General features: G+C 43.5%; 1 protein-coding gene across 14 annotated transcripts in view; it reads right to left on the bottom strand.

The window, feature by feature from the left end:
- RYR2 (ryanodine receptor 2) overlaps window positions 1–6,141 on the bottom strand; it is a 249,060-nt gene extending 242,919 nt beyond the window's left edge. For all 14 annotated transcript variants that reach the window (XM_083731885.1, XM_083731893.1, XM_083731891.1 and 11 more), the window contains exon 1: window positions 5,692–6,141. In XM_083731885.1, coding sequence (XP_083588011.1) covers window positions 5,692–5,739 — 48 coding nt within the window. In that variant the 5' untranslated portion in view covers window positions 5,740–6,141. The remainder of the gene's footprint in view (window positions 1–5,691) is intronic.
- Between the last annotated feature and the right edge of the window lie 10,282 nt (window positions 6,142–16,423).

Genomic DNA, 16,423 nt, shown 5'->3' with positions numbered 1-16,423 from the left:
CATCCTGAATAGAATGTAAGATGCAACTGTGCGCCTGCGGGTCGCGTTTCACCGCTTCCGCGCATGCGTGTGACGTCATTTTGACCGTCTGCGCATGCGCGAGCGGCGAAACCCAGAAGTAACGCGCTCCGTTACTTCCAGGTCAACGCGGAGCGCAACCCGAAAATACTTATCCTGAAGCATATTTATCCCGAGGTATGACTATTTCATTCCCAATATTGCAGCTGTAATCTGCCATGTCTCTTCTCAATTACATTACATTGCTACAGGCCTCCCCAATATCTGCCAAGCAGTAGCAAGAGATTCCATGGGTCTTGGCACTTAACCAGAGTTTGTGTTCCCTTGGGGGGAAATGAGGCGCAGCAGAGTCTGCAGTGTCTTAGAAATACGGTTTATTCTCACATATTTACACCAGAGTATTATGAAGGGAAGGGACGCAGGTGGTGCTGAGTCTTGGGCTTGCCAATCGGAAGGTTGGAAGTTCGAATCCCCATGACGGGGTGAGTTCCCGTTGTTTGGTCCCAACTCCTGCCAACCTAGCAGTTTGAAAGCACGTCCAAATGCAAGTAGATAAATAGGTACTGCTCCAGCGGGAAGCTAAATGGCATTTCCGTTCGCTGCTCTGGTTTCGCCAGAAGTGGCTTAGGCATACTGGCCACATGACCCAGAAAAACTGTCTGCAGACAAATGCCGGCTCCCTCAGCCAGTAAAGTGAGATGAGCACCAGTATGTTATTCCTCAGGTTTTTGGGTTGCAGAAGGAAGATGGTAAGTGGTAACTGGCTAAAATTTAGTGACATAGTACAGGTGACAATTTGTGACAATGTACTAGAAGAACTAACTTCTAGGTGTACCTGTATGAAAAGTCCACAACGAAAAGTTTTTCACCCCAGAAAACTGGATGAAGGTTAAGGTTAACACAGCTAGAAGGTGTTTTTGTTTTGCTTTTTAATGAACCTTAATTCTCAAATTCTTACACAAGCAAGAATAAATAAGGATTCTATGAGGTCATAGCAATTTCTCAGCTAATGGCATACATGTTTTCTTTTCTACTGCAAAAGCTAAGTTGGACATACTATTTACCAAGTGGCAAACCCAGTTATTTTACATTTTTACATCAATAATAGTTTAAGATAACCCAACTCTCTGGGCTACAGTCTGATATTTAAACTTCAGCAATATACAATGAAACAATTTAGATTTATCTTTCACATGGCCGGAATCAAAGTAAAATGCACCTTAGGAGGCACGCACAGTTCACTTTCTCCAGCATTGCTGTACTAGGAGATCATCAGATAAACCACATAGATAATCCCTTCAGCAGTGTCACAGTAAAGGGCACACTATATTGGCAGCTTGAGGGCCTTTCCAAAGATTTGTGCAGTATTTTCCAGAAGGTTACATTTAGAGAATAATAAGTACCCGCAAGCACAAGCTTTGCTTGTAAATTAGCCAGTAGGCAGCTTTTCATATGTAGCAGAACTTCACTACCTCATACCAATAGAAATATATACCACTAATCGTTCAATTTTACAAAATGGAAGACAACATAAACCTTACACTGAATTATTGGAGGACATTGGCTGCTTTTTATTAGTTGAGGAAGGGGTTTTGTTGTTGTTGTTGTTTTGTATAAGTATACTAGATGTGAATCCTGCATCTGCTATGAGAAAGCAAATCTTTGGATACTGTGGTGGTTAGAGTATCATTTTCCCTCCCCTATACTCCCATTAACAAAAGAAACTCAGCTATTCAACAAATTAAAAGGAATACAGTATATAGTGCACTTCTATATATGTCTACTCAGAAGCAAACTCCACTAAATTCAATGGGCTCCAGGAATGCAGCCTCCAAGTTACACCTTACTGATGAATGGAAATTTACAATGTATAAGCATAAAGAAAATTCCATACAGATATAGCCATTCAAATCGTGTTCCCAAAAAAAGTCAAAAATGGAAAAGCCTCTGCTTTAAGAATGAGAGAGCACATTTTTATAAAATTCACGGAGCCAGTTTATATAAGACATGGCTTGCTGCAATCTTGATCAAAAGCATACCAAGCAAGCACACTAAAAAACCCCCCAAAAACTTATGAGTAGAAATGTTTATAATGTAGAGAAAAGAGTATAGAAAAAGCATGCTTAGGAAGGAGGTGTTATTGCTTAATAGATTGTCCCATTTATTTCAATAGAATTCACTTCTATATAATCTTGTAGCCTCAGTCATTTCAAAACATTCTAAAAATGATAGTCCTAAAAATACAAATTACAATGATCTAAATTAGAACAATTTCACTGCAACTCAAGCTAACACATTTTTATTCCAGTTACAGATAGGTAGCCGTGTTGGTCTGCCATAGTCAAAACAAAAAAAATTCCTTCCAGTAGCACCTTAAAGACCAACTAAGTTAGTTCTTGGTATGAGCTTTCGTGTGCATGCACGAAAATCTGAAGAAGTGTGCATGCACACGAAAGCTCATACCAAGAACTAACTTAGTTGGTCTTTAAGGTGCTACTGGAAGGAACATTTTTATTCGTAAGATTTATTCACAAATGATAGTTTAGAATCATAAGCAAAATACAGGGCATATGCTCAATGATATAGGAATATAAACATCCCATGTATGACCTGTTACATCATGACACCATTTTATCCTTTTGACATGAAGGCTTTTCTGAATTTCCCCCTCAAATGTTTCAGTCCAAATATGTTTGGCTCTCCAGATAACCCTCCAGATATGTTTATAAAGAACAGAAGATTAGCAGGGTGTACTTTTTAGTTTTGTCTGCTAAGTAGTCCAATGAGCTTATTAAATGAAATTTCCATCCATTTAGGGCAGGGATTCCCAAACTCAGATCCATGGGCCACCAGTGGCCCACAACTTTGATTCCAAAATTCCATGAAAATGGGCACATCCATCACACAGAATATTCATACTGATTCCTAATTTTGTTTTGATTGCTTGTTTTACTTATTATTTATATTGTATTACACACTGGTTTCTATGGAACTACAATTGCTATGACAGGCAGAAAAAAAATTATTAAATGGTCCACCAAGACTCTCAGCCATTTTCAAGTGGTCATGAGGGGCAGAGAGTTTGAGAACCACTGATTCCAGGTATTTTCCCTGGAGATTTTTGGAGAATTTCTCCTCAAAATCCCCCCTTCCCCCCAAAAATAATGAGATTCAAATATTCTGGAAACCCCTTATCACTGACATGTTTTGATGTAATGCTTGAACCACGGTTTAGCATCACAAGAACAAGCCATTGCCACCCCTAGGCCTGTAAGCTCCACCCGTCTTCTTCCAGGGTGACTGCAAAGAAGAGACTGCAGTTTGGGACACATCCAAAGCCACACAGTGAATCAACAGGTGAGATGGCATTTAAACCCAGGATCATTAACCATAACTATGCTGAAGGTATAAAAAAAAATGCATCTGGAACAGTTTGAAAAATTATACAATAGGATCTACGTCATAGGAAAATGTGTTTATGCCATTGCAGTGCTGCTACGTGCCATTTTAATACTACTAGAGCATCATGGCACAACAAATGTGTTATTTTCGTGCTGTAGTTAAACTGATCCATGGCACAAACAAATAAATAGTGAGATTAAAGAAGGGAACAAAGGGAGCCCTCGTTTTCTATTAGGAATTCACATTTTACCCAGGCCTCTCGGAATCCTATATTAAAATCTTCCTACTGCTTGTATTTGTCCCCTTGAAGGTCATTAATGTTACCAATGAAACATTCTGAGGATTTTAAAAAGATAATCCCTGGCTGGGATTTCCAGATCTTTAGTTCCAGCTCAACACATATAACCAGAAGAGTGGTTTTACGTAATGCGCTTTTGCTGTTGAGTGCTGTTGCTTGAACATTACTTTATATGTCCATAGACATAAGCATGCACGTTACTAGTATCTCCCTGTTAAGTATTCAACTCCACGGTTTTCACTCAGGTTTAAACCTGCAACAAACCTGTAATTGCATAAGCCTTCCAGAATATTTGGGCCAATGAGAACAGGGGGAAATAAAACAGCATCCCCTACGTAAATCCTTTATTTGTTTTTGATTACTAAGCTTTCATCAAGTATCTTATAAACAGACATGTTTAGAAAACAAAGTTTCTTGTTTTATTTTTGCACCGTCAACATTCATAATAACTAAACTGATGGTGCTGGAACATAAATATTCATTTACAGAATAGGCGTGCAAGGAATCCCTCAATGAGGATATAGCAAAACAAAAAATTCCAAATCAGCACCTCTAATTTCTGTAACATTGTGAAAGCCAGAACATGATATCAGTAACATGGGTTGTTTCTCCTTATTTTTCACAGTTTCGCGCATGCCACTGTTTTCAATACCAACCAGATTATATAAAAATGAAACCAATGCAACATCGCAACATCACACCCTTTCCAGTGTCTGTAAATATCCAGTACTAAATCAGGTTATTCCCAAAACTATATAAATGCAATTGCCAAAGCATCTACTTGCAAAAACCCTGCTTAGGCTTGTGTGCCTAAAAATCACTTGGGACATCTTAGTAAAAACAGTTATTATCCAGAGACCTATTCCCCCACCCAAAAAACAACAACCCATAACTGCAGTCTTAACACAAGACCATATACAGGAAAGTAATGGTTCAGCAGTTTGAAATGCTTTCAATTTAAGAACATGGGCTGTTGCCACCAACACATGATCACTAACAATTCTTCAGAGACAAGAGCTGGATGCCTCTCCAGTCCATTCCTCCCTCCCTCCCTCCCGCCTGCCCGCCCCTCTCGCTTGATTTTGCCAGGAAATAATACTGTTGCAGCTTTCTGGCTGAGCAACGTTGCTTGGTGGCATATCTGCAGTACCCAGAACCAGATCAGAGGGAGGGAGGAACGAGTGTGGGCAGGGCAAGGGGGGGGGAGAAGGGTGTTCACTCGGGAGTCCCCATAACCTGCCCCTGATCACTTGCTAGCAGTAGATCATACCCAAGGGGAGGGTTCCTCAAGCCCAAGGGGTGAGTGGGGGCGGGAGAGAAAAAGAAAGAGACAAACACACCAAAAGCGCCTGACTACGACTCATTCCCTCGTCACCGCAGAGTAAGCACGGGGAGGGGGGGGGACCTTGCTCCCCGTCCGCCCCGAACAGCACCCTGCTTGCCACCCCGCCAGGCCCACACATAGGTCACCCGAGCCGTCACCTCAGCCACTTCTAGGAAAGGGGGCAGAAAACCGGGGCTATCCCTCATTCCAGAACCCACAGACTTCTCCTTTATTAAACTTCCCACGAAACACCCCACCCGGCAGAACGCAGGTGCTGCGGCAGGTTTATTTGCTGAAAAACTGCCCCGAGACGACACCCCCTCCCCCAGCCCAGGCACAGGTGAGGCGGGCGAAACTCCTCCGCCCGGTTCCCGCCACAGCCCCCTCCCACCTCCCAGACAGGCGCGAGGGGAGGGGGCGCCCTCAGGTACTCGGGATGCCCGTCACGCAAAGCTTGTCTACTCGCGAAACGCCTGTCCGTGGGTCCTCGCTCCCTCCCGCCGGACCCCACCATTCTCCCCCCCCCGCCCCCGTCGCAGCCCCCCGAGGCTCCCGCCTCGACGCCCTCCCGCCGCCGGACACACTAACAATACGCCGCCGTCCGCCCTGAGGTGAGGGTGGGGGAAGGCAAGGCAAGCGAGGCGCTTACAGTTCGCAGGAACTGGATCTCGTCCTCGCCTTCGCCCGCTTCAGCCATAGCGCTCCGCCGCCGCCGCCGCCGCCGCCGCTCTCGCTCGCTCGCCTCCCGGGCGCTGCTGCCGCTGCCTCCGTTACCCGGGGTCGGCAGGTGGTGCGACGGCAGTAGCAGGAGGCGGCGGCACTGCCGCGGGGGAAGGAGGGAGAAGGGCTGCCAACTGAGCAAGAAGAGGCTCCCACGCCGAGCTGGAGAGGGGGGGAAGGAAAGTGAGACGGGACCGCCCGGAGCCCAGCCGGCGCCGCTTCTGACGACCGGGCGCCGCTTTTCTCTCTGCAGCAGATGGGCAGCTCAGCCTCAGTTCCCTTCCGCGCGAGTGCGTGGAGGGAGCTGTGATTAACAGGGGCAGCGGGGGAGGAGCTCCTCGGCGGCTCCCCCGCTACTGCAGGTGATGCTGCAGCCGGCTGGCTCCCTCCGCAAAGGAAACCTGAGGCGCAGCGCCGCCCTCTGGCGGCCCGCACGCGCAGCCAGGCTAGCAGTCAAGGGGCGGGCGGGCGCGCGCGTTCCCGCGGCCTCTCCCTCCTCCACCCCGGGCGCGGGGGAGGCGGGGAGGCCGGGCCCGCCCGGCGCAGAGAAGAGCTGCATGTCGACGTGCAGCAGCAGCAGCGAGCGAGAGGGACAAGCAGGCGGCAAGCGGGGCTTGTTATACCGAGGGAAGCCCAGCTAGCGGGGAAAGGAGACAGATGCATGTATGTCTGTGTATGCACGCGCGTGCACGCCTGGCTGGTAGGCTTTGCCGCTCTCCCCGCTTCTGTCGGGGCGCCTGCGTCTTCCGCAGGCAGAAAACCAGCAGGCGAGGCTGCACTGGTTGCAGTGGGGCCCGCCTGTTGTTGGTTTGGCTTCTGATCACGCCGCTCTTAAATGCACAAAAGGTCTTCTTCGGGGAATCTTGCCAGGCAGGGGAGGGAAGAGCCGTCTCAAGAAGTCTAGGGTGTGTTGTACACGCCGACTGCATGGTCATGTACATTCAGTGCTGGCTGCACGCAGCACTGGAAGCAGGACGTCCTCCTTGCCCGACGCTGTTTGTCACAGCGGATGTGCATCCTGCAGGAACGGATGCGGAGAATGCCCTTCTCAAGTACTTGCTGCATACACGTGTACACAGAGAGCGCTTTCCCGTTTGGCGCAGGCCGGCTGACGTTGCAGGGATGTGCCACTCCCCCTTGCCGTCCTTACCTTGTCTATGAATGAAGGAGGCAAAACAGGAAGCGGCACAGTAACTTAGCCGCCTCTGCAAGCTGGTACTGTATAAATATCCTCTGTATACCAGTGTATCAACACACCCGTTTGCAACACATCTAGAAAGATTGCATAACACACATACATGCATTGGGAGAATTTCTCCCACTGGCTCCTGTCTATAAGAGGAAACTGAAGTTCTGTTCTGAAATTTACTAATTTTCAAAAGTGGTAGAAATCACTACCACCATTCCAAAATAGGACATGGATATGGGACCTGTGGCCAGATGTTGGAGTCCAACTCTCATCAGTCCTGGAGCAAAGGTTTGCAGATGGTGAGAGTTGTAGTCCAGGAACATCTGGAGATACACAAGTTTCTCCATCCCTTAAATCAGGGGAGAGCAGATGGGTGGAGGAATTAATAGGAAGTGGGTGGGGAGACCAAAGAAAGGATCTCACTCACCCCCTCCATCAATTATACCTATCATTCATATTTGTTTTTCTGTCCAATGTAACATACACACATGTGAATGCAAGCATGCATGAACATGTGTCAGAAGTTAAGTGTCTGAGAGAACAGGTGCCAGTTGTTCACAGTCTCCACTTCTGCTTCTCCACCACAATTGGTCCAATATCTCCACTTGTAAACTTGAACTTGTATCCACAGTCAACAGAAACTGCAGGAATTTACAACAAAGTGTTATGCAGAGTTCAACAGAAAAATGAATGTTTGTGTTATCCACGTTAGCAGAGCTGCTTGAAATGTAATTGCTAAATGCTATTAGTATTATGTGGCTGCAATCCTATACCTACTTACCTGGAATTAAGGCCCACTGAAATCACCAGGACTTGCTTCGGAGAAAATATGTACATAGCTGTGCTGGGTAAAGCCTGCTATGTTTCATGTTGCACATTCAAGGGCATTTGGGGGGCAAGGATTAGACGTCCATCTGCTGAAACCAGTGAAACATCATCAGTTCACGTCAGGGATGGACAACCTGTTCAGCCTCAAGAGACACCTTGGAAACGTGTCATGAACCAGATGGCTGCTGCAGTAAGAGGGTTTGTGTTTGTTTTAAAGTCATATAATTAACATAATGTGCATATATTCACCTTCTTCACACATACAAGTTCAAAAGTTTCCACTTTCAGTTTTAAACTTATCACTTCCATGATGTGTTTGACTTCAAGCAGCTGTGGTTTGTTCTGTGGTTAGTTAAAAACAAACCAGGATATTAAACTCTATACAGTTTGATTCAAAAGTGAAAGTGGAATCTCTTGATCTTTTCCCCTTTACTTTTCCTTCATATGAGGACTGGGCATGTATGCCCAAGGCTTGGGAATATTTGTGTGCATAATGACAAATCATGGGTTTATCATTTACATCTTAAGCCAGCTTACTGGAGCTCAGACATCTAGCTTTTTTCTTGTTTTTGTGTTTGCTCTTTATCAACCTCATAATTTGCTATAACAATATATGCCTAATTCTCTTGTGTGCCTTTATTGCTCTATGTGAATCTTTGTCTGTTCCACACATTTAACTGCTTTTAATCTCATTAGATTTCTGTTTGCTTGGGGGGATGGGAAAGGCATTATAATTCTCATGGGAAATTAATTATAAGGAATCACTAGAGGCTGATTCTGACCTTAGTACTCATTTCTTCGTTACCAATTCTATTAAACCAATAGGATATGCTGTGGTGTAAAATCCAAGCAGCACTTCATGCTTAGACCTTGTTATTTAAAAACTGTCTGTATTTATTTTCAGTTGTTTCTATCGCTATCCTACACCATTTCTCAGATTCATTTTCAGCTATTTTAAACTATTTGACTAAAAAATAAAATATGAAGGAGATGTAGAAGATCAGGTGTCATTTTTGTTTTGTGTAATGGTTTCCTTTTACACTTATTGGCTGAAGTAATCTTGATTCGTTCCAGGGGATTTTCTACAGGAAACACAGTGAGGATGTAATGTTGCTGTCTGCTAAGCTGAGACAACTAACCAGCAATTGAGATGTGGGAGTAAAATAAAGTGCTAGAATGCAGACAAACATAGTCACCCTGATTCAACCATATATTCTCTGTGAGAGTAGCAACATTTGAGTGAAGTAGCCCAATCTCTGGTGGCTTTCCTATAAATTTAAATTAAGGAAACCAGTCCGTTCACACATTTCTTTAATTATGCAGTGATACTATACTTGCTATCATCACCTTCCCCCTGTACATCTAGGAAGAGCTATTCTTGGGCAGCACTGACAGGTCAGAAAAGGAGACCACTAGTACCCATTAGGGTTGCAGAAAATGTCAACCCTACAGTGGTAGCAGCACAATCCTATGCATGTTGATTCAGAAGTCTATTCCTGGTAAACAGGACAAACACACTAGGCTATGACATACTTGGCAGACTTAGGATCCTGCTTTAGCCATAACAGCACAGTCTTTGGCTTCCCCCTTGAGGAAAAAAAAAAGATTTATTCCATTAAGCTGCAGTGCATCCTTAGGCACTTAAATGGCACTTAGTTCAGCTGAAATTAATGAAGCTTATATAAGGCCTTTTTCAACTCTTACCACAAGGAAGGGTGTGTGTGTATGTGGCTAAAATTGCCTGAATTACCTGGGAACCACTTCATACAAAAGGCTTTCCACGTGAGACAGTATTCATGCAGTTTTTCTTCCCCAGCTGCCAGTGCAATATATGTATTAGAATCAGGCCTTACCTCCAAATAACTTGTTCTGGAATTGAGCTAGGAAATTTGTTACAGCATAAGATTTCCTGGACCTCAGACTACTTCATAAGATGCATCTGGATGAAACGGACTTCCACAAAAGAATTATGCCAAAATAAATTAGTTAGGTACCACAAGACTCGTTGTTGTTGTTGTTGTTGTTGTTGTTGTTGTTGTTGTTGTTGTTGTTGTTGCAACAGACCAAACACAGTTACCATGGAGTGTTTAGGATTGTGATGCATCCTTTTCCCACTTGAAATGTAAATCCTTTATCTTTGATACAGATTATAAGTGGGGAAATATAAAACCCACAAATTTGTAGCACTACCCAAACCAAGTCCCACTATCATTTAACTGAATGGGAGTTTTGTCAGTCTTCAAGAGGGTTCTCTAAAATTATCTGATGTTTGTTGACTGTGATCATGCTCTTTCAGAATCTGCCAAACCTATTAAACGGTACTCTCATGAATAAGAGCACATTTATTTAATGAACAACAGCATTTCAATCACATTATCAGCCTCTCTGTTTTTCCATCAGCTGTTTTACATATGCAGCTTCTGATTATTATTTTTTTACAAACCCAAAACTCCCACTAAAATCATTAGTTTTCCACTCTAAAGGAAATTATATTTACTTTACTGATGATGCATTTTTTTGTTACACAGAAATATTTATAGCACAATTCTGTGCATGTTTACTTAGGAGTAAGTCCTGCTGAGCACGTCACAGGGTATGCGGACATCATGTGCACCTGGCGTATGCCCCTGTCCCCCTCAATTGTGCATGAGTAATTTCCTACTATGCTAAATAGGACTTCCAGTTAAGTGCGTACTGTATAGCAGGAGTGGGGGAACCTTTGGTTCTCCCGATGTTGCTGAACTACAACTCCCATCAACCTTAGTAAGCATGGCCAGTGGTCAAGGATGATAGCAACTGTAGTTCAGCAACATTTAGCTAGCCAAAGGCTCCCTATACTTGCTGTATTGGATTGCGGTCTTAGCGGCTTCATAGAAGTAGAATGAAATAAAAGTTTATCATTTGTAGTACAGTATAAGGCTGACCCTTTCCTATTGATCATTGGATTCAGTTTAATATTTTTTCCTATGTGCTATTGACTAATGCCTTGAAAATCACATCTATGCTTAGTATTCTCAATATAAAGTTTTAAATTTTTGGTAACATTAAAAGTTTATAAACTCGATAAAGTATGCAGACCTTGGGGCTCAGCTAAATAGGTTCTAGATAGAATGTAGTTGTGTAACTTCTGACTGCTGAGATTTCTGCAAAGAACAGTAAGATCAAAATTAAAAATAAATCTTTTATGAAGTATGCGCATTTTAAGGATTCCGCCTCTGGCAGACGTTCCCATTGTGTCACACCCACATATCACAGTAAAGGACATCAAAGTTTTGATGACAGAAGACTTGTTTTATAAAAATTCCAGAAATTCTGGTATGAATTTCTAAAAATGTTAGTTGGAATCCATAATTTTGGCCCATTGTAATACTGTAAGTTTATTGGTCACTTTGGTAGCAATATACAAAGTAATAAAGTTATTATTATCCGGTGGCGGATAACTCATTCTGAAGCTGACCGGACACAGGTTAGAGCTCAATGTCGAGCATACCAAGTGGTGGTAGCGATGGTGAAGAAGACTTTCCTCACTGCCTCTATTCCATCTGCAGAAAACAGCAGCAGGAGACTCTTTCAGGTGGTTCGCAATTTAGTGGAACCACCTGCTACAGTACGGGCCACATGATCTCCTGCAATGATTTTGCAAAGTTTTTTGCAGATAGTCGCTCAGATTTGGGAAGAGGTAGACTCCACTATGGGAGCAGGGCCGGGGCGGGAGAGTGCTAGAGTCCTGTCTAGTCAAGTTGTGCCACTGTCTGTGAGGGAGCCTTCCCAGACCCGCTGAAAGAGGCGGTTATCAAACCGCTTCTTAAAAAATCATCTTTAGATGCGGCCAATATGGCCAAATATTGCCCAGTCTCAAATCTTCCATTCTTGGGCAAGGTGACTGAGCGAGTGGTTGCTGAACAACTCCAGGCACGCCTGGAAGAAGCGGACCATTTGGATCCCTTCCAGTCGGGATTCAGGACTCATCATGGGACTGAAACTGCCTTGGTCGCGCTGGTTGATGATTTCCGGCAGGCTAGGGACAAAGGTGAGAGCTGTTTCCTAGTTCTGCTGGATCTCTCAGCGGCTTTTGACACCATCGACAATAACATCCTTCTGGACTGTCTAGAGGGGCTAGGAGCTGGGGGCATTGTTAATACAGTGGTTCCGCTCCTTCCTCCTGGGCCATGTTCAGAAAGTGGTGGTGGGGGATGAGTGTTCAGACCCCTGGGCTCTCACTTGTGGGGAGCCTCAGGGTTCTGTTCTCTCCCCCATGCTTTTCAACATCTACATGCAGCTGCTGGGAGAGATCATCAGGGGGTTTGGGCTAGGTGTTCATCAGTATGTGGACGATACCCAGCTCTACCTCTCTTTCAAATCAGAACCAGTGAAGGCGGTGAAGGTCCTGTGTGAGTATCTGGAGGCGGTTGAAGGATGGATTGAATCCTGACAAGATTCAGATTGAGGTTGAGTCCTGACAAGACAGAAGTATTGTTTTGGGGGGATAGGAGGCGGGCAGGTGTGGAGGACTCCTTGGTCCTGAATGGGGTAACTGTGCCCCTGAAGGACCAGGTGCGCAGCCTGGGAGTCATTTTGGACTCGCAGCTGTCCATAGAGATGCAGGTAAATTCTGTGTCCAGGGCAGCTGTTTACCAGCTCCATCTGGTACGCAGGCTGAGACCTTATCTGCCCATGGACTGTCTCGCCAGAGTGGTGCATGCTTTAGTTATCTCTCGCTTGGACTACTGCAATGTGCTCTATGTGGGGCTACCTTTGAAGATGACCCGGAAACTACAACTAATCCAGAATGCGGCAGCTAGACTGGTGACTGGGAGCGGCGTCGAGACCACATAACACCGGTCTTGAAAGACCTACACTGGCTCCCAGTACGTTTCTGAACACAATTGAAAGTGTTGGTGCTTTAAAGCCCTAAATGGCCTTGGTCCAGTATACCTGAAGGAGCGTCTCCACCCCCATTGTTCTGCCCGGACACTGAGGTCCAGCGCCAAGGCCCTTCTGGCGGTTCCCTCGCTGCAAGAAGCCAAGTTACAGGGAACCAGGCAGAGGGCCTTCTCGGTAGTGGCACCTGCCCTGTGGAACGCCCTCCCACCAGATGTCAAAGAGAAAAACAACTACCAGACTTTTAGAAGACATCTGAAGGCAGCCCTGTTTAGGGAAGCTTTTAATGTTTAATAGACTATTGTATTTTAATATTTTTTTGGAAGCTGCCCAGAGTGGCTGGGGAAACCCAGCCTGATGGGTGGGGTATAAATAAATAAATTATTATTATTATTATTATTATTATTATTATTATTATTATTATTATTATTATTATATTATCTGCTGCAAACCTTGATTTTCCTAATTGACATTCATAACTCTTCAGTGTTATTACAGAAAAAATAGATAGATGGTAGTTTAATTATTATTCATCGGGAGTCTTACCTCATAGAGTTTCAATGTTTATTATTTATGGGATGTGATTAATCACCAGGTACCATTTCTGCTTCCTGTCAAAAGCAGAAGGCTGTGTATTGTTAGTAATTGCCTGTAATTCTAAATGAGAATCCTAGTACACGTGCCAAAATTGTCCCTGAAAAAAATTGTTTTCTTCACAAATGTTCAGGAGAACAAAAGCATACATGATAATCTTAGTGGTTTGATATAGTTACTTCAAGAAAGTGATCAAGAAGGAAACTGTCTCTGCTGATTTAATGGGTGTGTTCTAACATTTTCCTCCCCTCTTTGTAATTTTTGAGAAATTGAAACTAGACCTAAATTACAGTTCTCTTTCAATTTCACCTCGGTGCTCAGCTCTAGCAAACCACTATTCCTCCTATTTTGGAAGTTCATAGATGAGTATAGATCCTTACACAGCCGAAAAGGCATCATACATACAAGAGGGAGGGGGAGGTATCAGCAGGCTTGGGGGAACCTCAAAGTTTTGCAGAAGTACAGGGAAAAAGGGGGAGGACCCAAAGGAGGACAATCTAGTAAGCTCTGAGCATGCTTAGAGAGCATGCAATTCTGACTTACTGGGGCAGGGGGGTGGAATGGAGTATTACGGAGGAAGATATTGTTGGCTGACCAAAACAGCAGCACTCTAGACAGCGCTACACATTTTGCTGCAGGTTCCATTTGTTAACAAATAAATGGCGGACAAAGAAGATGTTGCCTGAATCAAAAGTCACAAGATCATTCAGTTGCTTCCCTCCAACCAAAATAATACCGGACATGCAAAATTCATACATGACCCAAGTTATCTGGTTTATGAACTGCCACTCAAGCCACTTTGGGAACTCTTCTTAGCAAAGTCATCTTAGCATTAAGGTGACTGTGCCAGCCTCAAATGGATCAGTCTGTACAACTATGGCTTTACAAACATGCCTTGAAATAAAGGTAATATGAACCTTCATGTATGTTTTGAGCACTGTATGTATCAGTTACCATCATTTTATGTCTTATGGAATTATGGGAAACCTTTGATTCCAGTCAAGAGAAAAGTAATAATTGTTCTTGAATTTGACCCTAACGGAAGAAGTCCCATTGATTTAAATGGACTTTCAGCCTTTAAGCACTTTCTCTGGTTGGAAGTTTCTTTAGGCTTCCATTCTTTTCCACTCATTTTGCCCATCCTGAAGTGATCCCTCTCCCCTGAAGTTTGATGAAGGAGAGGTGAGTGGAGAAGAAAAGTAGATAGTATATATTTCCGATGTCTAGTGACAGAATGGAACTTGCTACTGGGGTTAAGACACTCTTCAGTAAGCGTTTCATAATAAAAGGATTTTATTATGGCAGCTCAAATGGAATATCTATGTGTGTTTTAATGACCAGGAAAAAAATCAGTATTTTAAAACATATTTTTGTTTTTAAGGGTCACTGCTGCCACATGTTCAGACTTTCCATACATGATGGCTTACACTTTAAAAAAAGTTTTTTCACTTTAGGGTTCAGAAAATCACTAAAATATTTGGATATTCTCCATATACAATATTGTATGCTTCTGTCCCCCTTGTTTGATGTACTCCATCTGACCTTTGAAAATCAAGGGTGACCTTTTCCTCCTCCTTTGCACTGAGTTAAGAGAGCTGTAGTCATTGATAGAACACATGTTTTCTATTTACAACAGCACCTATCTCTGCTATCATTAGCTCAAGAGGGTCTTTGGCTATAGGACTAGGAAAGAATGCTACATGACAGCAACTGCCAGAGAGGACTGACAAGCCTTAATGAGATGGATTATTGGTTTTACTCTATAAGGCTGTGGCTAGCAAAATGTAAATTCTTAATGACTTATGCAAGTGGTGTGCATATAGGGAATCTCTGTGCTAATACTACATTAAATGTTTGACAGTATCACATATTTTAATATAAATGGCATATTTTATTCCTCATTTTCTCCAAATAAATATTTATAGAATGATCATAATGCCTTGACGTTTAAAACATTAATAACTTGCACTTCAATCCAAATCATAGTTACTCAGAAGTAAGTCCCACTTATGCAATGGGTCTTTTTTTTCTAGTAAATGTGTTTAGGATTTCCGCCTTGAGCAACCCAAAATGACAGTATTCAGGTACAAATTGGGCAGCTTTTCTTTTGCATTATCAAGGTTTGCAGTTTGCACACAGGATTGTTTTTGTGAAATTTACCCATATGCAAGCAGGAGGAGACAAAAAAAAAAGGTACCCAAGCAACCAGCTTCTTCTCAAACTCATTCTAAATTGACACTGGGTGATTCTTGCTAGATATTTCAGACAGTCACCCGTGAGTGCTACTCACCCAAAGTTAACCTGGGTTTCTCAGGTGAGTGTGCTTGGAATCACAGAATTGTAGAGTTGGAAGGGGCTCCAAGGATCATCTAGTCTATCTTGGTTAAGATGTTATTGAATGAGAAATGTATATTTCACAAGCTATAAAAAAGTTTATGACTTCAGTAATTAGTGGGTTCCAATAACAGCACCAACATGATACCATTTTAATACCTCAGGATAATGCCCAAACAGAGATACATACATGAGAATACTGACCTTTACAAGGTGCACTGAAAATTATCAAGATAATTTGTATAAAACAAATTGAAATGAATTATATAAATTGTTGTTGCTTTTATACCATTAAGGGACCATTAAGGCCAGTCGCGGACGACTCGGGTTGCGGCGCTCATCTCGCTTTATTGGCCGACAGCTTCCAGGTCATGTGGCCAACATGACTAAGCCGCTTCTTGCCAACCAGAGCAGCACATGAAAATGCCGTTTACCTTCCCGCCGAAGCAGTACCTATTTATCTACTTGCACCTTGACGTGCTTTCGAACTGCTAGGTTGGCAGGAGCTGGGACCGAGCAATAGGAACTCACCCCGTCGCGGGGATTTGAACCACCGACCTTCTGATTGGCAAGCCCTAGGCTCTGTGGTTTAACCCACAGCGCCACCCGCATTCCTTTTATACCATTATAAGCACACAAATATAGATTCCCTGGTACTTCTACTTCTACCACTGGTCCTGTTAGCTAGGGATGATGGGAATTGTAGTTCCAAAACATCTGGAGGGCCGGAGTTTGCCTATGCCTGTTCTACTTTATTTGCTGCACTAGTATTTTATATGCTGATGGGGCCACCAATTAAAATATTGCTACATGCGCATAGAAACTAGTACCAGTT

This window comes from Podarcis gaigeae, assembly GCF_964106915.1.
Source record: "Podarcis gaigeae genome assembly, chromosome: 3".
Lineage (NCBI taxonomy): Eukaryota > Metazoa > Chordata > Lepidosauria > Squamata > Lacertidae > Podarcis > Podarcis gaigeae.
This window is presented reverse-complemented; position numbering and strand designations above follow the sequence as displayed.